This window comes from Equus asinus, chromosome 16 (assembly GCF_041296235.1).
Source record: "Equus asinus isolate D_3611 breed Donkey chromosome 16, EquAss-T2T_v2, whole genome shotgun sequence".
Lineage (NCBI taxonomy): Eukaryota > Metazoa > Chordata > Mammalia > Perissodactyla > Equidae > Equus > Equus asinus.
This window is the reverse complement of record NC_091805.1, coordinates 34,521,713-34,549,624: the sequence shown is the minus strand read 5'-3', so window position 1 is coordinate 34,549,624 and position 27,912 is coordinate 34,521,713. Positions and strand designations below refer to the sequence as shown.

At 34.6% G+C, this 27,912-nt stretch overlaps 1 protein-coding gene across 4 annotated transcripts in view; it reads right to left on the bottom strand.

Annotated features, from left to right (window-relative positions):
* Positions 1–27,912, bottom strand: part of SLC35A3 (solute carrier family 35 member A3) — a 43,273-nt gene that overhangs the window by 5,554 nt on the left and 9,807 nt on the right. For 2 of the 4 annotated variants that reach the window (XR_011494861.1, XR_006514551.2), the window contains exons 2-7: positions 16,138–16,342; positions 11,447–11,601; positions 11,240–11,362; positions 9,441–9,612; positions 5,748–5,879; positions 3,957–4,090 (exon numbers count right to left, since the gene is read on the bottom strand). Coding sequence is in view for 2 of the 4 variants with exons in the window: in XM_014851507.3 (XP_014706993.1) it covers positions 3,957–4,090; positions 5,748–5,866; positions 9,441–9,612; positions 11,240–11,362; positions 11,447–11,601; positions 16,138–16,342 (908 nt within the window). In the remaining 2 variants the exon portion in view is untranslated. The remainder of the gene's footprint in view (positions 1–3,956; positions 4,091–5,747; positions 5,880–9,440; positions 9,613–11,239; positions 11,363–11,446; positions 11,602–16,137; positions 16,343–27,912) is intronic. The other 2 variants (XM_014851508.3, XM_014851507.3) reach the window with 1 other exon arrangement.

Below are 27,912 nucleotides of genomic sequence, written 5' to 3'. Positions count from 1 at the left end.
GGATAAACTTTGTCAGTCATTATGACCTTTTCTTAGCTTTCCAGAACTCTAGAATTGCACAGAATCACATGCTTATCTGAAAAGTTGTCTGATCCAACTTTCTACCCTCTGTAGGAATCCATTCTCTGATATCTCTAACAGGATCTACTTGAATACCCAATAATGTCAGGAAATTCCTGCTTCTCGAGCCAGCTATTTTCAGATGGTTTTGGGAGAAGAAATTTTGTTAGCAAAAAAACTATCAGAATTTAATGATTATTTTGAGTATTTGAGCCCCCTCTTTCGAATGGAAATACTTGTATATATACTCCCATTGCTGCACTGATTGTACTGTTATAATTTATTTACTCATATGTCTCTCTAAACATTGTGACTTCTTTGAAGGCAGGAAACCATATCTTATTCATGCATTCGTGTTTTTCCAGGATCTAGTACAGTGACAGGTAGACACATAGTGGACACAATAACTTTTTGATAAAAGAATAAGCAAGCCTAAATGCAAGGATGGTAATACCAATAAGCAAAATAATGAGCACAGGAAAAATAGCAAAGAGAATATTGGTGATATGATAGCAGTAGAGATGTCTGGCAGTTAGTTGAAAATAGGGATCTAGAGTTAAGGTGAAACTGGGACTTATCTTCATAGAGAAGACAGATAAGACATGGCAATGGATGAGATGAACAAGTGAGTAAGCAAGGATTGACAGGTTACCAAAGGAACAATCAATCAGAAAGGCAGGTACAGGGGTACTACTTCTGAGAAACTGAAAAACAGTTTCAAGAGGTGAAATGGGGATAACAAAAGAAAATATATTATTGCATTTAGAATACAGGTCACTGGATTTATTGCTTGAAAGATGTTCTTCACAAAAGACTACGTAAAGATAGAGGGCTTAGTTATCTATTTTAGGAAAAATGATCCATCTCCTCCATCTGTCTTGATGTTCTATACATATTCTCAAAATGCTCATTCATTCATTCATTCCATAACAACTGTAGCATTGTCTTTTCTCTTTTTATCTTCATCCCAACACACCTTACATGCTCCTTCAGATGCATGGATTTATATGCAGGTGTATATCTTATTGACAAACTACTACTCTTTTGTCCCTCTACTGGTTTACTTTTTCATTTACTTGTTTATTTTCTGCATGATTCAAAGATTTAAAGTTAATACCTTTGGCCTTATATGAAGTTTTACTTTTTTTGAAAAAGGAATGCCGTTTTAAGTGTACCCTAAAAATCTGCAAGTTCCAAACATTCTCAAGTACTATTAAAGCACATAATTTCCCCATTTAATGAATAGGGAATAAAGCATTCTTAAGACATAGGTGCTAATTGTCTCACTAGGTAATTCATTCCCATACCAAGCTAAAAACAGAAATACTTTCACATTAATGCCTCAGAAAAATTAAAGATCTCAACATTCACGTCCCAGACTTACTGTCCACGTTACTAGAGAAGAATCAAACCATCAATGGCCAATATAGAAATGTAAAGAGCAAATTATATTTTTACCCCGCCAAATTTCATCCATAATCTTATCTCACTAACTCTCAATAATGCAAATGAATTTTACTAGCTGTATTAAAATTTTAAGGTCTTGAACATTCATTCAAGAAACATACTGAGTACCTGTTACGTGCCAAGCTGAGGCCGTTTATTTATCAGATGGTGATAAGTTTTCTGAAGAAAGGAGGAAAGAATGTTGGAATATTGAGGGGTGTTCTTTTACTTAGGTCTCTTGACAAAGTGACACTTGAGCCAAGACCTGAGGATGTGAGGGAGTATGCCATATGAATATATGTATGGGATGAGTACTCCAAGACGACTAAAGGACAAGTCAAAGCCCATAGCAAAGAGGTTACTGTAGCTAAAAAAAAAAAAAAAGTGAACAAGAGGAAAGTAATATCAGATGAGAACAGAAAGGTAGTTGAGGGCCAAATCAAATGGGCCATTGATGATGACAACTTTTCAGTGACATGGGAAGCAATTAGAGGGTTTTTGAGCGGAGTAGTGATATGATGTGATTTACACTGAAGAGAATCATTCTGGTTGCGGAGTGGAGAAAACGGTAGGGGGGGCGGGCAGAGGAGAAGAGAAGAAGCAAGGAGACAAGTCAGGAGACTATTTCCTTAATCTTGATGATAAGTGAGCGTGCTTTTGTTACCACAGGCCCTCCAGGACCAGTTCCACTGACTCCACCTCTCATCAACAGAGTGATTAAGAATTGCCTTGCAGAAAATCTGCAAAGTCACGTAGCCAAGGCGTGTGCAAAAGAAATCATGACCTGAAACAAACTCGGAATCAAAGATGATCCCTCCCACAGAATCCAAAGACTGGGACACAACCAGAGCTTGAAAGTAGGACTCTTATCAGAAGTGAGGGGTCCCTCATTCAGGAAGATCCAGTGTTAAAATTCCTTCCCCATCTCATCAAAAATGTTTAGAACCCCATCATAAATGTTTAGAACCCTGTCATAAATGTTTAAGACCTTACCATAAATGCTTGAAGCCCACCAATCAAAACCTGTCCCACCAGCACCTCTGTGTGACAGCCAGTTCTCCATAACATCTTAAATTTTGCCCCAAATCCTGAACCAGGGAGACAGATCTGAGGGCACATGTCCCCTGTCTCCCTGCAGATTGATCTCACAGAATAAAAGCTGACTTCTCCCCGAAGGCTGGCGCCATAATTAACTGGCTTGTTTATGCACATCAGGCAGAGAGCCCCAATTTTGTGCAGTAACACTTTGGACCAGGGTAGTAGCAGTAGAGGTTGTGACAAATGGTCAGAATCTGGAGTTATTAAAAAGGGAGAGTTGCCAGGCTTTGTTTTCGGATTAGAATGACATGTGAGAGGAAAGAGAAGCTGATGACCTTATTTCTTTACTCAGAAAATTAAAAATTTCCATACATTTTAACTTGTTTTTGTAAATCTATTTATATCCATATCTATAGACTCTGCCCCCTCTTAGGTTACTGTGGATAAACTGTGTTCCTATCTAAGTCAAGAAGGATTTTGGCTTAAGCAACTGGAAGAATGGAGGTGCTGCCATTTGCTAAATTGGGAAACCCTGACAGAGAGAAGGAATGAGTTATTTATTCAAGTGAAAATGTCAAATACACAATTAGATATATAAGCCTGAAATTCAAATTTAAATTTGAGAATTATTAGCATATAGATGGTGTTGAAAGCCATGAGAATAGAGATCACCCAGGGAGTGACTGCAGATAAAAAAGGTCCAAGAATATATCCTTGGGAGACTCCAAAGTTTAGAGGATGAGAAGATGAGAAGGAGGGTGAAGATGGAGGAAAACCAATAATGGTGTCCTGGAATCCATTAAAATACAATCTCATTACTCTGGGATTATAAACTAATAATTGTTTAAAAAAAATAATAATAGGACCTTTAATACCATCTTTAATGGGTATTTATTACACTTCATTCATCTTGACTCTGTCCTGCCTCACCCATCATTCCTTTTGCAATTCTTTTCCAAACTACTCTTTTTTCTGCCACCACCTAATAGAATTTTCTCATGAGCCAAGTCCTCTATATAAACTATTCTCTTCACGAATGTCATCTATTCTCCTGGCTTTAGCTATATAAAGTCTGCATTTAAAAAGTCATTATATAACTTATTTTATGACTTTATATGACATTAACTTTTTTAAATACCATTTTTAACTTTGGGGGTAAAAAAACCATTCAGATCTGCAGGGAAAATTCTGGCCAGCCAAATTAGCATAAAAAACTTTCCAGTGGAAGATTTTCTTTCATGCATTTAATTTGAAACATCCTTTAAAAGATAGTTAAATGGATCTTTTACAATATTTCCATGATTCTTCAACAGTTGTAATAGTACAAAATTTTTCAGATCAGATCTTATGAAGAATTCATCTTTTTCTTACGTATTGTTGGAAATTTAAAGAAATAGAAAAGAATTTATTACCTGGTTGGCACAAAATCTTGTAGCCAAAAATAGGATATCAGTGTTGATAATATTATGGATAAAGAGGTTGCAAATCCCTTTAAAATATTATCTGCATACTTAATAACAGCAGCTATTACAAGGCCTCCAAGTGCCTGCAAAAGTTTTAAAAGATTATTTTAAAAAACAAACATATAAAACTGCTTTTCAAAACAATCTCATTACTTAATGAAGTTTTAGGCTTTTGTCCTAGAAATTTAATCTCATTATAGTGATTTTTATTAAACATCTCATAATCAATAGACTTCGGGGTTTTGTTCAATAGCCCTCTTATTTCAAAAGGTATCTGATGATGTAACTACCAGCATAATCTGCAGTTGTTATGATGGAGCTTGCCCATCTTACGAATAAAACATCCATCCTCATCCAACTTAGTAATTAAACATCCCTTGTTAGGACAAATGTGGGAAGACTGGTCACTCTGATTAGTGAAGTATTTTTACTTTAGAGTAAAAATAAAGTATAACTTGAAAGTTATTTTACTAGTCTTTCCAGAGCCTCCTAATTGGCTTTCTTCCTTTAGTCTCTCCCCATTCAAATCCACCTATCATTGCTGTCAGATTACTCTTCCTAAAGCACAATTTTTTTTTCTAAAGCATAATTTTAATCATTCTCTTTCTTTAAGAGTGTAGAAAGAACTTTCTATCAAATCCCTCTCAAATTCCAAATAGTGGTTACCTAAATAATGAGGTTTTACCATAACTCATAAATTTTCTACAAACCCTACTTATCAGCTCCCAAATCTGGGTTACCTACCTTAACAACTTTCACTGCACCTCTTCAAATGACAGAAGCTTTATTAGGGAAAGTCATGAATTATGTCAATTGAGCTCACTACAATTGATGTTTGAGTCCAGTATTTCTTGGCAATGTTCTCACTTATCTATTTATGCCCTGTTGAGTCCCTCACACCAACTATACCAAACCTTTTCTATTTTACTCAAGTCTTCAGCCCCATCTTAAGGGAAGAGGGCTTCCCTCTGACAGGATAAAGGCCATCATACATAGACTTTCCTGACTTACCCTAACTCTACTTCAAATTTTCTCTGAAATGTCACTTATCCTTGTCTCCTTTTCTCCTGTCTTAAAAATGAGGGGTATCCTTCCTGCTTTCAAAACACAACTATCCTTTGCCACCTTCACTCATCTTCCCTAAGGGACCTTATCCCTTATAGACTCAAATACTTCTAGAGAAAGGGTTTGTGTAGGCAGTGACTTGCGTCTTCATTTTTATATCCTCCAGAGTACTGAATAAGCATTTTTTGAAGATGAAATTACTCAACTCTTGAACGATTTCAAGTTATAAACTGAGATAATTTGACAGGAATATTCCAATATGTAATTAAAATATGAGGCTATAAACTGTTACAGATTTAAATATCTAGATCTGCCTCTACAAAAAAAAAAAAAGTCTCACTGTTAGGCTGACCACAGACTTCCTGTACAATGATAAGAATTGTAGAGAAGTCAAAAGTTATTTGCCCTCAGCTTCAACTCTTTTATTCTTAAACTTGCATTTTCATTATGTTAAATTTAAATACTACAAAGTTCATTCATGGCTTCTTTTCAAAGTAAGTTTTCATTATGGCATTAAGATCAGTTCTATTTTAATTTCCCTGAATAAACTAAATATAATGAGAGCACTAACAGGAGGGATCTTTTTTCCTCGCATCAGTACATCAGTAGCTACTTTGATTCTCTCTATTAAAACGAAGTTTATTAGCATTAAATATAAGATTTTAAATGCTTTACCTGAAGAACAACAACTATCCAGGTCAGTCGGTTATATCCCTGAAAAAATCCATCCTTTGATACCAGTTCTCCATCATAAATGTATACACCCATTAATCCAAATATACTCCCAAAGAAACCTAAAAAAAATGTCTATGTCACATGTGATTTAGTTTGGAGAGATACTTTTCCATTGACATTCCAAATAATTTTATACTTAACTTCTCCTTTTTGATAAAATTTGACAACTTTAAAATATTTTTACTTGGATATTTATATAAACAAATGTTTACTTAGTACTATATTATGACTGTAAGACAAAGATATGAGAATATAAAGAAGAACAGAGACTATCAACTTTGGAGCACTAAAACAATACAATGCATATGTTACATGACTATATGGCTGTCCCATTCAAATATCTGTAAAAAGCACACTTTTGGCCTATTTCATTGTATCTTGTATCTTCCTATTGCTAGACCTAGATTTTCATATAGTCACATTCATACATGCAGACAGCAGACATACAAGTCAGGTATGTGGGACAGCATTTTTCCTTATTAATAAGTTTTGAAAGTACAGTAAGTAATATCCAAAAACTCTGAACTAAGAAATAGTCATAGGCGACATCAGAATCTGTCATTACTGAAGTCTCACTGTTAGGAAAAGTCGACTCAGTGAGAGTAGAAACTATGTCTCATTCATTGCCGAATCGTTTACCTCTACCACAGAGCTTATCACATGACTACCGTGTCTGAGAGTTCCAGGAGCAATCCTAAACTATGAATAAAGAAATTGATGCCTAGGGCCAACTCTGGTGGCCTAGTGGTTAAGTTCGCTTCAGGGGGCCCGGGTTTAGTTCCTGGATGAAGGCCTATAGCACTCATCAGTGGCCATGCTGTGGCGGTGGCTCATACACAAAGAGGGAGGTTGGCAATAGATGTTAGCTCAGGGTAAATCTTCCTCAGCAAAAAAAAGAAAGAAAGAAAGAAAGAAATAGATGCCTACAGGGGCCACCTCCTCAGGGTAGTCTCTGGTAAGATATAGCAAAAGAGTGCAGGGTGAAGCATTTTTTTATAAAACCGTAACTAATCAAAAGTATTCCATGATGGAAAGGAACTAAAAGGGATGTGAAATGTTCCTTCTAAAATTTTATTTATGCCAACTCTATCATTTTAATATGCCTAGGTTTGAACACGAAAATAATACTGGCATAATACAAAATTACAAAAATAAACATTTCCAGAGGTATTAGGTTTTTTTAATTATAAAAATAACACGATAATTACAAAAAAAATGTATATAGTCCAGAAGGGTACATACATGTCAGTATGTACAGATCTACTGTATTCTTTCTATCAGTTGCATAATTTTCCATTCTATACACAGTAATATAATAATAATAATATGAAATAGGTATATAACACCTTGTGTGACAAATTGTTCTGCTTTATGTATGTTAATTCACACAACTCTATGAGGTAGATACTTTTATGCTTGTTTTATAGGTGAAGAAACTAAAGCATAGAGAGGATAAATAAACTTGCCTAAACTTACACTGCTTGTTAGTGATGAACTCAGGATTTTAATCCAGGCAGAGCGGTTCTGGAGCCCACGATCTTAACCACTACACTATTTAATCATATTGATAATTTATTCAGCCAGTCTTCTAAATGTTTTCAATTTTTTACAACTGTAACCAATGATGAAATGAATAACCTTGGACATTTATCTTTGTGCTCTTATACAAGTATATCTGTAGGATAAATTATTATCCAGATGTGGAATTTTTGCATCAACATCTTTATTTATTTAAAATTTTCTTAAATATTCCCAAACTGAGATCCAATAAGGTTATATCAATCTATACTCCTAGCAACCATAGGTAATAAGAGTTCCTGTTTCTCCACTTTCTGGCTAACACTGGGTCTTATTAATTTGCTAATCTTTGACAGTTTGATGTTAGAAAAATGCTATTACATTGTTTTAATTTCTGTTTTTGTAACTTTTAGCTATCTATAACTTACTTACGTATCCTTCTCAAAACTTGAGTCAGCTTACCATTAAATTGTGCTGAGGTCAAACCAAAGAATAAGAACTACATGAAGTACCATAGAATCATGAATTCTGACCTTTCATTTTTATCTATAATTCAAGAAAATTTTGGGCAACTCACACAAACCTTGAATATTTCTTTCTTTTCTTATATTTGCATATTTATATAAATAGCTAATATTAGTGCTTACTATATGCAAGGCACTTTATTCTAAACACTTTAGACATATCCTGTTTAATTCTCATGGCAACATATGAAGTAAATACCATAAGTAAGTACACTTTATGATGAGGAATGTGAAGCAGAGGAATTTTAAGAAATGTCCCTAAGGTCAACAGGTGGTAAGTGATGAAATCAGGATTTGAGTGGTCTAACTACAAAACCAAGTGTTCTTAACCACTATGCTATAGATACACTCTTTCTGAAATGGTGAATTATATTGGTTAATGCTTTTCCAGCCTGTGAACTGCCTTCTAGATAAACTGAACAAAAAGAAGCTAATTTAATTTTATCTATAAAAATATTTAGCTTGAGAGTTCTTAAAAAAAAAAAAAACCTTAACACATTTTTATCAATTTTGCAGAGAAATTTAAGGATATCCTAGGTGATAAAACGAAGGTTCAGTTTGTTTGTTATCACATTACTTCGAAACAGCTGGAAGGATGGACATTAATCAAATTTGGAAGGTTTGTTTGGTATGGTCTGACTTAAAATACAGGCCATTAGTAGTAAAGAGACTTCACTGTGTAGGGCCTGGGATGGGCCTGTTATGACTGCTATCAAGAGGGACATGGTATACCTATTAAGTTGATGTGGACACAAAAGAACAGTGGTTTCAAGGATGAGCTCCAAAGTCACAACGACAGAGGCTTAAAATACAATGTGTTGATTTGCAATTGAGCTGCTTCTCACATGTAGCATCTTCCAAAATGAGTATATGAGAGGAACAGTAAATGCTAGAATCTTTGTATGAGGAATTCAGTGTTAGAATACTATACATAAATAGTTTAAATATTTGTTCAAAGGCAATCTCTCAATATGTGGGATTTTTTTTCCTGTTAAACTATTTACTTTCAGTTATAAAAATGCTATAGTATTTAAAAGCTAAAACATAACATTTTGAAATAAAAAGGCATATTAAAATTTTAAAACTGAGATGAAAGATTCATCATTTCAAACTTCGTCCATTTAAGGTTTTTTTCTCAGCTTTATTGAGGTATAATTGACAAAATTGTAAGATATTTAAAATGTACATTGTGGTGATTTGATATGCAACATGGTGACTATAGTTGATAACACTGTATTATATAATTGGAATTTGCTAAGTATCTTAATCTTCTTTTCCAAGAGGAAAATATGTAAGTTACTTGCAACATCTTCTAGGGAAAAAACGTAGCAACCAAGGATAAAGTTACTAAGGCTCCAAATGGTGTGTACAGAAACAGGTTATACACCCTTATGTCACAGACCTAAAATTCCACAATCTTGAATGAAAGGCATTCATTTAAAATACAATTTTTTAAAAGGAAAAAACCTTGCCAGATATTTGGATCAAGAGCAGATTTTATGAAAGACAGACTTATTTAAAGATATATAGAAATCTTAATATATAATAATATAATCTTTAAAAATAATACTAGAAAACATTTAAAACTTACCAAGTTGAATGTTTCTTATCCACACTGATTGTTTGGTTTCTTTTAAGATTTTCTCAAAGTAAACCCCAGCAAAGCCACTTGAAAAACATGCTGTGAGAACTGCCATGAGGCCTACAAATTGAGAGCCAGCTGAAAGTTCCTTAGAATCAAGCTCTTGAGAGTCTGAGGGCCACTGAACAAAAAGAAAAACAAAATTGAAGTTTAAGTCCTATAATTTTACAACGTGCATATTTAAAGCCCACTCTTAGACCTTAAGATAAAAATGTAACCAATACCATTCTTGGGGATTGCAGAGGAGAGCTTTTGAAAGAAAACCTTAGAATCATTTTACTTTTTTTCCCAACAGTGCTATTACTGTTACAATTTATAATTTCAAAAAATACCCTAAAAAAGAGAAAGAAAATGAATAAATGCACAGATGCACAAAATAGCCTCTAGAGGCAGATCAGCTGTAAAAATTCAGAGTGTGAAACGCCAGAGCAGCAAAAATGAGTCTGGAGCTGTTCGTTTATTACAGAAGAACCATATGGTATCAAGCTAAGCATTCTGGATTTTGTCCTATACATTAGTGTTCCTGAAACTTCAATTATTTGCCTTTATGGTTTTTGTCAAATCCATGTTCTACTTGAATTATTAATTACTTGATACTTTAATTTAAAATACTTCACTTTTAAAGTTTTAATATCTACTTTAGCTTATCTTCAAGCAATATCTATGAAAATATGGGTTTGTAACACCCATTTAAAATAAATAACCATTAAAAATATCTATTCAAGATATACATACCACACTCTGGGGAAAGTGTGGTGGCCTCTGAATGGCAGGAAATTGACATGACTGGATTTGTCTTTAGATAGACCAAGGTGATGAGTAAGTAGGGGCTGAATGGGGGGAAGGGTAAGACTAAAAAGTGGGGAAAAAAAAGTCAGGAGGCAAAAGATCATGTAAGAAACAAAGAGGTCATGAACTGGGGAAATGAGAGTAGAGACAGATGACAAGGACAAAATCAGAAGAATTAGAAAGGAGAATCAGTAAGGTCTTAGAGATTGACCGGATGCACAGGCAGAAGGAAGAGTCTAGGACAACTCCCAGGCTGAGTAAATAACGACTAGAAAAAACAGAAATAAGAACAGGTTTGGTGGGAAAAGGTAAAGTTTAGTTTTGGATATGCTGAGTTTATAAAGTTTATTGAACAACCAAGCAAAGATGTCCAACAGGCTTTTAGAAATACAAATCTGAAACTACAGGTGATAACCAGAGCTAATGACATAGATCAAGAAGCTATCAGCATATGCGTCAATAAAAACCTCCAGAATGGATGAAATCTCCAAAAATAAGGACATAATTTAAGAGAAATAACAAGCCTACCAGCAATCCCAATATCTAAAGGGAGTATCAAGGAAGAAGACCCCAGGAGGGAAACCAATAAGGAATCACTAGAAAGATGTGAGAAGAACCAGGAAAGAACGATATCAGGAAAGCTGATAGGCAATAAGGGATTCATTACTCTCAAATGCCCCAGGTCTCCAGTAAAAATCAGCTTTGTTTTACATGCTCTTACTTCCCTAACTAGATTATTCATTTATTTATGTCAGACAATTTGATTTTTATTTATTTCTTTGTATCACTTACAGTCCCAATGTAGTATCTTACTCAAAGGAAGCCATCAAAAAACTTATCAGTTGGGAGAATAAGCATTTATTTGCTTCAACAAATGATAGAACCATATTCTTCATGCACAATAAATAAGGTTTTGAAAGTGTGATAAAATGAAAGGTATACTTATCTTGAATAGTTACCTGTACAAAAGCAACTCCTGTCATCAAAATTACTAAGGAGAGCCACTGGTACACACCTAATTTTTTACTAAGCATAGACACAGAAAATAATGCCGTCGTAAGAATTTTCAACTGATATGTGACCTGAAAAAGAAAACAGCTAATATTATTAGTGTTTGCTTGTTTGTTTGTTTCTTAGAAGGACTACTAGAAATGTATTGTAAGTACCTGATAAGTAGCCGCATCTAGATTTGACAGTGCCACATAGAGTAAATTATTCTGAAGAGTATATATCCCTGATGGAATAGCAAGTTTAAGCGTTTCCATGGGTTTATTAAGAATTTCATCATGTAGTATTCGATTCAGTGCTCTTAGACTACATTCTAGAAGAAATACGAAATGGGCAAAATCAGTAATTAAATAACTCTAAATAAGTTACATACCTTATTTCAAGGGCTCAGTTTTCTCACCTGTAAAAGAAGGAATTTCAGCTACATGTTAAGATACTTTTTGGTCTAAAATATACCTTTACAATGATGCTAATATTTCAAATGTTAAATATTAAAAGGTAACATATTAAGAAGAGCATTATCCTTATATTCTTTCATCGGGAAACACAATCAAATTGATTATGTGTATATATTTACATATAGGTATTTATGATGAAAAAATCTCAAAGTATTAACTTGTCAACCAAGCAGTCTTACTTTATCATAGCAATATTATAAAACCTTGTATTTTGTGCATTCCATTTTCTCATCAGTCATTTGATGCCAATTAATAATTGTGAAAACTTTTAATCATAAAAAGAAGGTAAATCAGTTAGGGAGTAGGTTTGGCTGCAAACAGAAAACCCAACCAACACTGGCTCATACCCCATAGGGATATGTCTCACATATCATGAGTCCAGGTCCAAAGCTACTGCAGCAGCTCAGTGATGACATTAAGTACCTAAGCTCTCTCTCTCTCTATATAATCGCTTTTTCCTTCATGCTTTTCACCTATTGTCTACATGATTAGTGCAACAAGGTCACCAAATGACTGCTGTACCTCTGGTTCTTCTTTTAGGCAGCAAGAAAGAAGAGGAGAAAACAGTGGTCTAGCAGGCATCTTCTTCACTCTCATTGACCAGGATTGTGTGGCATAGCTACCCCCTGCTGCAAGGGAGCTATGCAAGCTCCACATTAGAGACAAGAAAGGGAAACAGGAGTTGGAAATGGACTTTGAGCTAGCCAACCTACAATATCAATCACAAAAAATGTCTAAAGAACTTTAAGAGATACATAAACCACTAGAAAAAGGATAAATTCTAAGGAACTCTACCACTTTAGCAACAATGACACTTTATAGATGAATTTCTCTACCAAAATAAACCTTGAAAACTTTGATTATGACAACTTTTTTAAAATGAAAAAAACTTTAAAGATTGCTACTTTATATTCATTCTTTCCTCAACGTAAAATAATGTCAAAAAATTATGTAAGTAAAATAAAAATTACCAAAAGAGCTTTTCTTAGTTTTAGCAGGAAAAAAATCTAAAATATTACTTATTTTTTAAATTAAATTTTTAAATAATTAATGCCATCACATATTGTTCTCATCAGCAGTTTAGGGAAAGTCTTGTTCCACATTCCTGTCAGTTCCTGGTATTGTTAGACACTCTATTTTTGCCAATGTGAGCATAGCGAAATTGAGTCTTGTGGTTTTAATTTGATTTCTCTGATTACTAATGAAGCCAAGCATCTCTTTACATATTTATTGGCTATTCAGGTTTCCTCTCCTGTAAACTGCCTGTTTATATCTTTTGTCCTCTTTTCTATTGCATTGCTTCTCTGTTTCTTATTGCGTTGTATGAGTTTTTTTGTACATTCTGGATATTAATTATTGGTGCTTCCATGTGATATAACTATATTCTCTCAGTCTGTGGCTTGTCTTCTCATTTGGTTTAATATACAGACGTTTTTCATTTTAATGTACCCCAAACTATCTATTTTTTCCTTCACAGTTTATTTGTGGTTTTTTCTGCATCTTGTCTGAAATCATTCATGGTACCAAAGATACGGTTTTGCCTTTTAAATATCAGTCTTTAATCCACCTGGAATTTATTTTTGTGCATGATATGTCTACTTGTGCTTTGGTTCACTGAAAGTTGATTTTATCACCTCTCTCCACAATGCCAACCACTCAATGTCAAAGATACCTTTGGCTCCACAATGCTAAATGAGTGGATACTTCCATTCATCTAGAATGGAAGCAGCAAAAACACTACTTTCTCAGCTTGCCTACATTTTTCCTACATTTTTATAGGTTTTTTTCTATCTTGCTGGTAACTCCTTTGGTCTTCTTTTCTTATTCCTCCTTCTTAGTATGACCTCTAAATGTTGGGAATGCTACAGTTTAGTCTTTGGCCTTCTCTTTTCAGTATATACTAGGTTATCTCATCCAATCCTTGATTTTAAAGTAATACATAAGCTGACAAATCCTTGAGCTCCATATTCACCTATTCTACTATTTGACACGTCAATCTGAATGCCTTACAGGCATCTCAAATGTAACGTGGACCAAAGAGAAGCTTTAATTTTCCCCCAAATCTATCTTCCATATATCATTCATTGTACACCTATTCACCCAGTAATTTAATCTAAAAACCTAGGAATTATTCCACAAACTGAATTCCTCCTGTGCCTGGACCTTCACACACCTAATCTACTAGCAAGTTGCGTCAGCTGTAGCTTAAAAAAACATCTCAGAAACATCCTCTCTTCTCTAACAACCTAGTTTAAGCCACTATCATCTTCTTGCTGGACTAGTGCACTAGCTTCCCTACACTTCTGGAAGCAGCTGCACCTATTCTTGCACATCCTCCTCTGTCAATACAGCTGCCAGGCGGGTCTTTTTGAGTGCAAAACAGACCATATTATAAACATTTAAATTATTTCCCTTTGCTTTGACAAGGAAATTCATAGCCTTCAAAGCTATCCTGCATTGTCTATTTTCTGAAACCAATTCAATTCCTCTTTGATCCATTCTCTTCCCATATAAGTATGTTCCAGCCACACTGGCCACCATGATAGTTTCAAAAGTATACCAAAGTTACAAACAACCCAATTCAAAAATGGGCAACAGACTTAAATAGATATTTATCTAAAGATAGACAAATGGCCAATAAGCACATGAAAAGACGCTCCACATTATTATTCATCAGGGAAATGCAAATCAAAACCACAATGAGATACTACTTCACACCTACTAGAATGGCTATAATAAAAAAAAAAAGAAAAACCCAGAAAATAACAAGTGTTAGAGAGGATGTGGATAAATTGGAACTCTTATACATTGCTGGTGGGAATGTAAAATGGTGCAGTTGCTGTGGAAAACAGTTTGGCTGTTCTTCAAAATGTTAAACATAGAATTACCATATGACCCAACAATTCCACTCTGAAGTAAATACTCAAAAGAAATGAAAGCAGGGACTTGAACAGAGACTTGTACATCTATTGCAGCATTAGTCACAGTAGCCAAGAGGTGGAAACAATTCAAATGTCCATCAATACATGAATGGATAAAATGTTATACACACATACACACACAATGGAATGTTATTTAGCCATAAAAAGCAAGGGTTCTGATACATATTACAATACAGACAAACCTTGAAATCATTATGCCAAGTCAAATAAACCAGACATAAAAAGACAAACATTTATGATTCTGCTTAGATGAACTATCTAGAATAGGCCAATTCATAGAGATAGAAAGTAGATTAGAGGTTTGCAGGGGCTGAGGGTAAAGAAGAACGGAGAGTTATTGTTTAATGGTTACAATGTTTCTGTTTGGGGTGATGAAAAGTTTTAGAAATAGTGCTAACGGTTGTACAATATTGTGAATGTAATTAATACTATGGAATTGTACATTTAAAAATGGTTAGAATTGAGGGGCTGGCCCCGGGGTCAAGTGGTTGGTTTTGCGTGCTCCGCTGCAGGCGGCCCAGTGTTTCGTTAGTTCGAATCCTGGGCGCGGACATGGCACTGCTTGTCAGACCACGCTGAGGCGGCATCCCACATGCCACAACTAGAAGAACCCACAACGAAGAATACACAACTATGTACCAGGGGTCTTTGGGGAGAAAAAGGAAAAAATAAAATCTTTATAAAAAAAAAAAAAATGGTTAGAATTGAAAATTTTATGATATATGTAACTATAACTTCAAAGAATTAATAATGTAATATACAAAAAAAATATTGAATTGTACATTTTAAAATAAGTGAATTATATGGTACATGAATTGTATCTCAGTAAAGCTGTTTTTTAAAAATATTATATCAAATTAGTCACTGCTGGACTAATACAGCAAATAAAAAGCCATGACGTTAGTAAAAACTTATGAGTCCTCTAAAGTTCTAATAGTCACAGAATTATAGAATTTACTTATTCTCAAATTATAAATGCAAAAAAACTGTTTCATATTTACAGTGTTAACTAGAAGATATGAACCATGATACAGATTAGAATAATATACCTTTATTACTAGACTAAAGCTGTCTTTTTTTTCCTTTTTTTTTTTTGCTGAGGAAGATTCACTCTGAGCTAACATCTGTGCCAATCTTTCTCTACATTTTAGTATGTGGGCTGCCAGAACAGCATGGCTGCTAACAGAGCAGTGTAGGTCCACAGCAGGGATCTGAACCCAGGCTGCCAAAGTGGAGCATGCTGAACTTAAATACTAGGTCACTGGGGTTGGCCCTAAAGCTGTCTTAACAAAATGAAAATTGAATGTTCTTAATGCTAGAGCATTAGATAATGCAATAGTGTTCAAATGTGTAGTTACCAATATATATTTACATATATATCATATGTGAAGAACACGAAAACAATTAAATAAATGCAATGACTTAAAAACAGAAAACCCAGATACCTACTGCTGTCTTTGTAGACTAATAAAACGCAGGCCATTATCTTCAAAAGTTCAGCAACAACTACTGCTGTAGAAGACAGATAACGAGGTCCCTCCTCTTTTAAAGTCCTAGAATAACGCATTGTTAGAACCAAACTGGTAGTCTGAAAGACCAAAATTCCCAAGGAAAGGTACTTTAAGTTGGCAGACATTGTTTTATCTTCATCTACCTGAAAAACAAAATAAACAGGGCTAATAAACAAAACTAGAAAATACAGAAACTAATATTCAGGCATACCTCATTTATTGTACTTCACAGATATTGCATTTTTTTTTACAAGACCCTCCACCACTGAAAAGATTATGACTCACTGAAGGCTCAGATGATGGTTAGTATTTTTTTTAGCAATTAAGTATTTTTTAATTAAGATATGTACTTTTTTTTAGACATAATGCTATTGCAGTTAATAGACGATATAGTATAAACATAACTTTTATATGTACTGGGAAACCAAAATATTCATGTCACTCACTTTATTGCAATATTCACTTTATTGCAGTGGTCTGGAACTGCACCTGCAAAATCTTGGAGGTACACCTGTATTAAAAACCAGTAAGAGACTTCTGGCTCCAGGCAAGATGGAATAAGTGCATTCCACTCTATTTTTCCTGCTAATTACAACTATAAACCCTGGACCAAAGACAAAGCAACTACCAGAAGACTTTGAAAGGTGAAGAAAATAAGACAGACTTTCTAGAGACTTCAGATCTTCAGCAATGAGTTCCTTGGAGATTTTTTGCCACCTATGTATCTCACCCTGGGTGCTACAGCAGTACAACCCAGAACCACCAACAGGTATAAATCAACAACAAAAAAGGCCCAAGAAAAAAACCCATGGTCTCTAACCAAAGGACTGGGAAGACAGCAGCCCTGCAGGACAGAACCCTCCAAACTGGGTGCTGTGTGATCTGTGAGGCAGAGACTTACTGACCATCCCCACCCTGCACTAAAGAGAGCAGACGTGACAGCCCTCTCCCCCTCCCACCAGGGGCTGCAGCCACAGACTATGGGGGAAAAGCCCTGTTGACCATTCTTGCCCTTACAAGGTAAATGCCAGCAAAGAGGCAGCACCTTTCATACCTCCCCAGTGGCTATCCACTAATACAGAAGATTTAAGTAGGATCCAAAGCCTCATAATGTAACACTCAAAATGTCCAGGATACAATCCAAAATGAGTATACTCATCATACCAAAAAACAAGATAAATCTCAACTAGGATGAATAAGGATAATCGACAACAACACCAGAGTTGATACAGATGTTGGAATTATCAGACAAGAATTTTAAAGAAGTTACCAGAAAAATGCGCTAACAACAAGCAATTATAAACATTCTTGAGAAATTTTAAACTCCCATAGTTGAAAACATAGTATAGGAGTATGTACCCTCTACCCAACTTCTGCCAATGGTAAAAGTTGCAAAGTTCGTATATTTTCCTGAAAGTAACTCAGTATTAGCTCTAAGAGACTCACTTTTAAATCTGAAAATACAAATAGGTTAAAAACTAAAAGTACAGGAAAAGATATGCCATGAGAAAAATAACTATGAGAAAATTGGAGTGGCTATATTAATATCAGGCAAAATACATCACATAAGAATTATTTCTAGAGCTAAAGAAGGACATTTCATAATAATAAAAGAGTCAATATATCAGGAAGACAGACCGCTATAAATGTATATGTGCCTAATAACATAGCTTCAAAACACATAAAGCAAAAACTGACAGAACTAAAAAGAAAAACAGGTAAGTCCACAGTCACAATGTGAGATTTTAACCCACTTTTCTCAGTAATTGATAGACCCACACACAAAAATACCACTCAGAATTCAGAAGATCTGAACAACACTGTCAACCAGTATAACTCTGTAGACATGGAGATGCTCCACTAAGATCCTCCTTCAAGGAAAGACAACGCACTGTGTGGTCAGTTTACTGCCTCTCCATCCAAAGTCACACCTTTTGCCTCAAATTCAATGAAATCCCAAACAAAATCCCTATAGGTTTTTTTGGTAAAAACTGACAAGCTGATTTTACAATTTATATGGAAATACCAAGTACCTAGACAACCAAAATAAGTTTGAAAAGGAAAGCTAAAGTAAAAGGAGTTAAACTACTGAAATTCCAGACTTACAATAAAGCTCTAGTAATCAAGACTGATATTGACACAAGGAGAGAAGTATAGATCAATGGAACAGAATAAAGTCCAGAACACGATCCATACATATTTGGTCAAATGATTTTGACAAAGATACCAAAAAGAAAGGATAGTCTTTTCAACAAATAATTCTGTAACAACGAGATACCTGCATGTTTTTTTTTAAATGAACCTCTACCGTTATCTGCCTCATACCAAATATTAACTAGCAATGGATCACAGGCATGACATAAAAGCTAAAACTATAAATATGCAAGAAGAAAACATAGGAGAAAATGGTAGCTGCATAGAGATAAGCAAAGATTTCTTAGATAGGATACAAAAAACACAAACCATAAAAGAAAAATATGGATAAATTGGACATGATCAAAATTAAAAACTACTCTTCCAAAGATATTGCAAAAATAATAAGAGGCAAATCACATCATGGGAGAAAATATTCTCAATACATATATCTGACAATGGCCTTATATCCAGAATATATACAGAACTTGTAACAACAAAGTAAGTAAAGACAACTCAATTTAAAATGGACAAAAGATTTAAAAGCATTTCACCAAAAAGGATAAATAACTGTCTAATAGGCACATGAAAAGATGTTTAACATCATAGTCTTCAGAGAAACACAAATTAAAACCACAATGAGATACCATTATAAACCATTAGAATGGCTAAATCGTAAAAATTGATGCTACCAAGTGCAGGGAGGATTTAGAGCAAATAAAACTCTCAACATTGTTAGTGGGAATGTAAAATGGTACAACCACTTTGAAAATGTTTGGTATTTTATTAAAAAAAAGAAAAGAATCTTTTCATATGACCTAGCAATTCCACTCTTAGAGGTACTCAACAGATTTGAAAATACATGTCCGTAACAATACTTGTACACGAATATTCATAGGAGCTTTATTTGTAACAGTCAGTAACAGGAAATAACCCAAATACCAAATAGGTGAATTACTAGACAAATTATGGTACATTCATACAATGGAATACTACTCAGCAATAAAAAGAAATGAAATACTGATACACACTAAAACATCAATGAATCTCAAAAACATACTGCACAAAAAAAGTTTTGACAAAACAGTATATACTATATAACTCATTTAGATGAAATTCCAGAAAAGGCAAAACTAATCTGCAGGGGTTAGAATTGGGGGGTTGAGTGCAAAGGGATAGCAAGGAATTTTTGGTAATAGAAATATTCTGTATCTTGATTGTGTGGTGGTTATAACATTATATTCATTTATCATAACTCACTGAACTGTACATTTAAAATGGGTACATTTTATTGTATGTAAATTATAACTCAATAAAGTTGATTAAAAAAATTAAAGATTGAAGACATACCAAATAGTAGCATTCCTCACCAGGCTTTCCTCCTAGCTTTGGTTCTGGCTCTGATTTCTTTGGATTAAGGTCAATGTCATTCTGTTAGTCTGTTCTTCACCTCAACTCTATCTTTTCCATGATTCCATATTCCACCCTAAATTTTATTAATATGAACTCTGTTTATACTACATCTCTTTAGAGCTCTTACAACCAAGCCACCATTTACGGTTCTAGATATATGATTCTTTTTCTTTCCTTACCTCATAAGTATTATAATACCACGTAATATATTCAAACAGATTCAACAATCATTATTTAGTGCCTACAGTAGACACCATAGCTACAATATGGCCTATTCTTGAAGGCATAAAGTCTAGCTTAGTAAATTTAGCAATTCTGATCTCCAGTAGAATATACCCCAAACACAAACAATGTAGCACCATGAATATAAAATTTTTCAATGGTGAAAAATACATATAATGATTGGAAAAAAATATCTTAAGCATTTCATTTGAATTTCAGAAAAAAAATCTGAATATCTTTTTGTCACATATAAATTAGAGAATCAAGCTTAGAGGAAAGAAAACATAGACGTCTTTATCAACCATCTATCTCACTTTTCTAAATCTGCATTAGCAAAAGAGTCCTAATGTGAAATAAAATTACAGCATTTTAGGGGTAAAAGATGCTTTCAAAATTATCTAGTACAATCTCGTTATTTTAAAATCAAGAAAATAGTGAACAGAGAAGTTAGATGACTTGTTCAAGGTCATAAAATTACTAATTGGAAATACCAGGTTATGTAGTTACATATCAGGTTCCCTAGCTCCTGCTACATGCTACTGTAGAATTCCAGAGGACATTCTGGTGGCCTTAACTCTCTATGGAAGGAGAGCAAGTTGCCAACAATCTACATTTGGCATAAGAATCTGATTCTCCTGGAAAATGTCAAACAACGATTTCAAACATGTTCCAGGAAGTCTTTTGTTTATTCTGTCCAACTAAGACCATAACTTACCTGTTATAACAGCATTCCTCTAATTTCTTTTCAAATGAAAATTTAAAAGTCAGCTTCTAAGCTAGGATATACCATTTTTATAATTTTGCTTTTCCATTTCCGAGCATATACAACATCAATACAGACATTCACCTTAATAATACAGTTCTTAATTACTAATACAGTTCTTAATACTCTTAGTCTCCTACAATGTTTTTTATTAAGTCTGTGAGATAATAGACAAAATATATATTGGTCTCTGCCCCTGGCTCCTGACACAGGGCTCCTGACATCCTGGTAATTTCCTGGGTGACAGGAGTGTCTTTTGTTCTAATGAGGTAACTTTGGGTGGGCTTCTGGAAGGCTCCTGGATGAGGGCTGGTCACCAGAAAGAACCATAATTAGAAGCTTGGGATTTCTCAGCCCCACCCCCATTCTCTTGAGAAGGGAGAAGGGCTGAAAACAGAGCTAAAGATCAATCATGCCTATCTGATGAAGCCTCCATAAAAATCCCAACAGTATGGGGTTTGGAGCTTCTAGGTTGGCGAAAACATCCACAGTGTGTATAGAAGCACTCTATTCCACACACACAGAAGATCCTGTGCTGGGGACCCTCCCAGACCTTGCCTTATGTATCTCTTCATCTGGCTGTTCATCCATATCCTTTAATAAACTGGTAAATGTAAACTAGTGTTTCCCTACGTCCTGAGCTGCTCTAGCAAATTAATGGAACCTGAGGAGGAGGTGGCGGGAACCTCCAATTTGTAGCCAAGGTGGACAGAAAGTTGTGGGTAACCTGGGGACCTACTACTTGCAACTGGCAACTCAGGTAGGGTGGGAGCAGTCTTCTAGCATTGAGCCCTTAACCTGTGGGATCTGATACTATCTCTAGGTGGACAATGTCAGAATTGAGTTAAATTGCAGGACATTCAACTGGTGTCGCAGAGAATTGCTTGGTGTGGGGGAAAACTTCCACACATTTGGGACCAGAAGTGTCAGTGAAGTGTTCTGTGTGAGGAGTAAAGGAGGCACACAGGAGAAAAAAACTGGGTTGTTTTTCTAATAAAGTCAAAAAGTAAAATATATATAAACACATGATTATTTGTACTAGATAATCTATAAAGAACTACAATTTAATTTCAGCTCTGCCTAAGGGCAGGATAAACTCAAAATGAAAAAAATCAAAATACTAGTATTTCTAAGATTATACAAATATGTAGTTTGGTTTTGGAGTACAATACAGGTAAAACTAAGTATTTTCACTTAATACAAACCATAAATGCACAGCAACTCCATATATTGAAAATCAACCAAAACAAAGATTATGTTCCACTTCTCTATAAGATTAACATTGTTTCTTCATTTTAAAGTCTACAATATTTTCCTATTATAATTGAAAACAAACTTTAAACAATTTCATGTTAAAATTTAATTTCAGTCCAACCTAGATTTCTCTCTTACCACCTAATTTTCCTTCTTTTATCCTTTCAGGTGTTGCCAATCTTCTGGTTCCCAGATTATTATTTGTTTCATAAAAATTTCTTATCTGAGAAACTTACATACCAATAATCAACAAGAAACTGTGCTAAGTTCTTTCACAATGTAACCTCATCCTGTTTACTGTCAAAAACCTCAGGAACCAGTCAGCATATTACTGCCCACGTTCCTTTAAGGACCCACTTGGGGTTCAGTGAGGCTCTCACTTTGATAGCAGGGTCAGAAGAGTCTGGATGCTTGGATGCTCCACTTTCACCTCAACAGCTAAGACCTGAAAACTGCACTCTTCCTGATTACTACAGTAAATGACACCATTTCATTCTGATGGCTTTCCTTTGTTTTGCTCTGTTTTTTTAAAAAAAAGCATTTATTTTATTTACTTTAAAAAGTAGTATACTCTTGGATGAGAACAATGTAGAAACTTTAAAATTATATTAATAAGTAAAAATTTGAACCATAATCCCACCACCCAAAGTGGTATAGAGTCTGTCAATTTTTCTTATTTCAGTTTTTTGGAAATCCCTAAACCCCAGGACTTTAGCAGCAAAGGGAAAATAAAGTACCTAGACCATTTCATATTCCCACCAAAATGATTTCAACAACTGTTTGGGTTTCTTAGTTATACAGAAAATAGTCTTGTAATCACAAAGTTCCCCCATTTATTTAAAAAATAACATCTTTCTTGAGGGAAGAAAACAGATATTGAAGACACAGGAAAGTACCAAGAATATAACAAACATCCATGATTCCACCACCCAGAACTAACAAGTGTCAATCTTGTCATATTTGCTTATCCTTCCTTTCATAAAAGAATAAAACATTACAACTAAAGTCAAAGTTTAAATCCTGTTCCTTTCCCTCTCCCCAGCAGGAGCCTATTATCTTGATTAGAGTATACATTTCCTGTCCACTTTTCAAAATTTTATATACATATATATACTCTTAAGCCATACATATTTTAATATACATACATGCATCAAACTGTATACATTATTCAGCACCTCTCTTACTTTATTCAGCATTGTTTTGCCACTACATGCTACTGTGTTGATATATAAACCTAGTTCACTGCTTTGAACAACTTTATAATGTTCCATCAAATGAGTGGACCTTTTATTTACCCATTCTTCCACTGATGAACATTTAGGATACTTTCTTTTCCTTTTAAAGATTTAAATTTGAAAATTTTAAAATTTCCTTAAAATTTTTCAACAAGTAGCTCCTAAATATTATATAAGCTACAAATATCGTAAGCTATTTTTCTAAAATTTAATATTTTATATGATTTCTCAGGTATCTTCCAGTTCCAACACTAACACACACACACACTCCTATTAATCTAATTTCAATTTTTTCATCTAAGAGTTTTGTCTGAATTTTTAAACTGTAAACTTTGAGTGTACATACATAGTAATATACAACTTATGTAATACTTAACTATTGGATAAATAAGAGTGTATAATTGTTTTACAATAACATATAATTGTAATCTTTGTGTATTGTAATCTTTGTGATCATATATACTACAATCACACTGATTTAATACAAGCAATTACACTACTGGTACTTTCAAAAGTCCTTTGCACAAGGAATATATCAGGGTTTGGTCAGTCGCTCTAATAGATCTTGCACTTGCTTTCCAATTACTGTTTTTCCTCTGAATTTTTAAATAAGTTTGATATTTATAAAGTTGAGTTTCATTATTTTAAATCTTTTCTCACCTCTTGGGAGAAAAATGTACAGCAAAACTTCACTCATCTAATAAGCTCTATCCATTTGGATTTGATAAGTTTGGATGATCGCTTGGTTAGAACTTACTTTTGCATTTTGTACAAAAAATATTAGTAAGTTTACTTAGACTTCAAAGAAGTTCTCAGTAATTATTTAATAGTCTTAAGAAAAAAAGGTTTTTCAAACACTCTAGAAGGTATAATTTAAGTACATTTGATATGCTCATTACATGTCCCTCATTTTCATTAAAGTATCTCCCAAAGATCCCTGCTTTATAATTCTTTGTCAGCCAATTCTGAGTTACTTTACAGCCTCTAAATGTTTAAAAAATATACATTACATAAGGTATATTATTGCTACCGTCTCCACCCCCAAATTAATCAGGATTAGTCAGAAATTACTTGTTTACACCATCATTATTGCATTAGATATGTATTAACTAAGTTCTGAAATATTCAAAACACTGTATACTAATAATTTCTATTCCTTTTTCAAACTGATATGTAGCTAGGTAAATCTGAAAATCAGTCTGACTCTTATTTCAAAGAGCTTACCAACATATATGTACAATCTTTAAGTCTATGTATGAAGCCCATCATTCTACTGCGACAGTAATATCTGTATTTTACCAATATGTCTCCAGCCACTAAAAGTCTTAAAAAACTAAAAGTTTAGTCCATGTTTTAAAACTGTAACAAAATTTATACAGATTTTTAAAGACTACTAAGTACCTAAGAAATTCTGCAAATCACTTTTCCTTCTACTGTAAAAACAAAAGGCTGAATTTCTAACTTATGGTTTTTATTTTATTTATTTATTTATTGTTACAGATTTTATTTTTCCGTTTTCTACCAAAGCCCCCTGGTACATAGTTGTGTATTTTTTTAGTTGTGGGTCCTTCTAGTTGTGGCATGTGGGATGCTGCCTCAGCATGGCCTGATGAACGGTGCCATGTCCGCGCCCAGGATTCGAACCACCAAAACCCTGGGCCATCGAAGTGGAGCATGCGAACTTAACCACTCAGGCACGGGGCCAGCCCCATAACTTATGGTTTTCAGAGTGAGATATATTTACAATTCTAAACATCAGTTCTGAAATATACTCAGTTCTGAAATATACTAAGTATAATATAACAATCTACTAGAGGTTAATGACATAATAGAGTACATATGAAAACACACAAGTTATAAAGTGCTATGCAAACATAAGTTCACATTACATACTAGTCAAAAAGAGCTATTGGTGTAAAAACAAACCGTTTTAGGTTTTTCCAAGTAAATGAGCAGAAAAAGTAAATACATACAGAAATGCTGACCTCAGCTACAATTTTTTGTCCATTATCTTCCATGATGCCAAAACTTTAAAACTGCCACTTGTAACTGTACTCCAAATAACAACAAATAAAATTCATCACAATTGGCTTTACTTCTGACACTGGCATTTATATATAACTTCTTTTCAAACTACCTTAGAAGTAGATACAGTATTCCCAAAAAGTAGCAACAATATGCTGTACTTGCAGTCCATAAAAATCCCATGGAAAATCTAAAAATTGTATTTTTTATAAAAGTGAAAGACATATGAGTCGAAGGTAATTTGCACTATTGGTATAACCAATTTTGTGTCTATGATAGAAATAATTACTTCCACTAAATTATTTCACTCTTAAATGCTTACAAAAAGCAAAATCCTGCTCAATAACACTTTACAGCTGACCCTTTACCATCTGTGGTTCCTATTACATTCTAAGTTGAACAACTTTTCATTGTTTCTCCTTCCCTTTCTTCCTCAAGGTGTCAAGTGTCTGTTTACATAAGACATTATGACCTGTATGTAAGTTAAAGTACTGCCAATTTTTAACTTGTTCTTTCACAGATGCAGAATTCCACTCCTACATTCAGGTAGAATCAATAGTACTTAAATATTTCTTCAACTATACAAACATAAAACCTATCTGCATACTAATTTTTAGATTAAAAATTGTTCAGTACCATTGTACTCATTAAGTAAAGTCAATGATTGGGAAAACATAATAACCTAATTAAGTATAGCTGTAAGACCCTCTTTGAATCGATGATGCCATGTAAAAATGTTCTCCTTCCCACCCTCCCAGTTCCCCACTCCTGTGCTATTCTGCTCTACCACTTTTCTGCTATGGTCATTTCCCCCAACTTACAGCTAAAGGCAGAAGTTAAAGGTATTCTACAAAGAAGAGATACAGTCCACAGGTACTAACCATTAGTAAAGGCTCAAGACTAAAGAGATTGGGGGCAGAAGTGAAAAATAAAGGTATCACACAACTCTCCACAACTGATGATCAATATTTAATACATATTTACTATGGTCAGGCACTGGGACGAGCATTGGGTACACAACAAAGAACAAAACAAATAGAATCTGTTTCTTCATGGAGCTTATCCTCCAGCTTAGAAGACATTTAAATAATTCAAAAAATAGTCTAAGTGTGTAAACTGCTATGACATACCGCACAATAGGAAAATATCATAGGGAAATTAGGGTCCTTGGTTAAACTCAAACACATTTCCCAAAATCCTCTTCTCTGTATGGTGCCAAGTGAGAACTGGCTAAACCAAAATCTGCACAAGATCTGGATGGCAGAAGTGAAGAAACAGCCATTACTCTCAGAAGATGCTCAGGGTTAAATGTGCTGAAACAGAAACAGAAGTGCCAGCAGGCTCCATTTTATCCTCTCTTCCCTGCCCTCAGTCAGCTCTTCTTCCCAACTGCTGACCCTACTAAGCAATAGTGAGCCCAGGCTCTCCAGGAGATTTTTGACTGGGGACATAGAGAGACAGCTACACAGAAATGACAGCTTTCCATAAACTTTTCCACCAGCATCACTGTATGGTCCCACTCTGGCTGCAGGACATGGCTGACTTCCTAGATTCCTGTGAAAGCTCTGACTTGCCTACCTGCACCAGTCTTTCAGGAGGGCTGCTGAGCGACTTTTCAGTAATCCTCCAACACTCTCTTCTTTGACCTTCACTTCCCCTGCTTCTCCCACAGTTGTGAAAAGTCTTATTCCTATTATAAATTCCTTATTCCATAGTGGTGAAGTGTTCTGTTTCTCTACTGAGCCCCAATTGACACAGTTTTTGGTACCAAATGTAATTCCAAGGTAACAGAACCACAACAATAGGAATATAGAATCAGTTTTCTGATCTGACTAGATATAAGGGCATTAATGACCCTATTACCAGTGGTAAAGGAGACACTGGTAGTTCACCATGCCAAGGCAAAAATTACTTAAATTATCACCTGTAAACACTTATACTCAAGATAAGGCTTTGGGTGATCAAGTAGTAGCTGCCACAAACATGGTATTGGAAACAGGCATATAATGCTGTTCACTGGTTGCTTCTAAGTGAACTAGAAAACTTGGAGAAAGAAAATAATGAACTTGAGGGCCTAAAATTCACAGCCCAAAGTCCACATAAGGAATCAGAAAGCTTTATAACTGCCCTAAAACAACTTCTTATCTCCTTTGGTTACAAGGTCAACATTTCTGAAAACCACATCCAAAGTCTGATCTTGTAGTAGGCTGAAATAAAAAGCAAATTGAGTTTAAAACTTTACAGGTTTTCGGGATCCTATATTCTACATATTTTTATAATCTCTATATTCTAGCACATGACCAGACATCAAAAGATGCTTGAAGATATTAGTAGGCTGAATAACGGTCCCCCAAAATATCAGGTCCTAATCCCTAGAATCTGTAAATGTTACCTTATTTGGAAGATTAAGTTAAGATTATTCTATATTAGCTAAGAGAGCCCTAAATGCCAACACAAGTGTCCTTATAAAAGATAGAAGAGGACAACACAGATACTCAAGAGAAGGCAATACGAAGATGGAGCAGAGAGAGATTTGAAGATGCTGCCCTTGAAGACTGGAGTGATGCAGCCACAAACCAAGGAATGTTGGCAGCCATGAGAAGCTGGAAGAAGAAAGGAATGGATTCTGCCTTAGATGCTCCAGAGGGAGCACAGCCCTGCTGACACT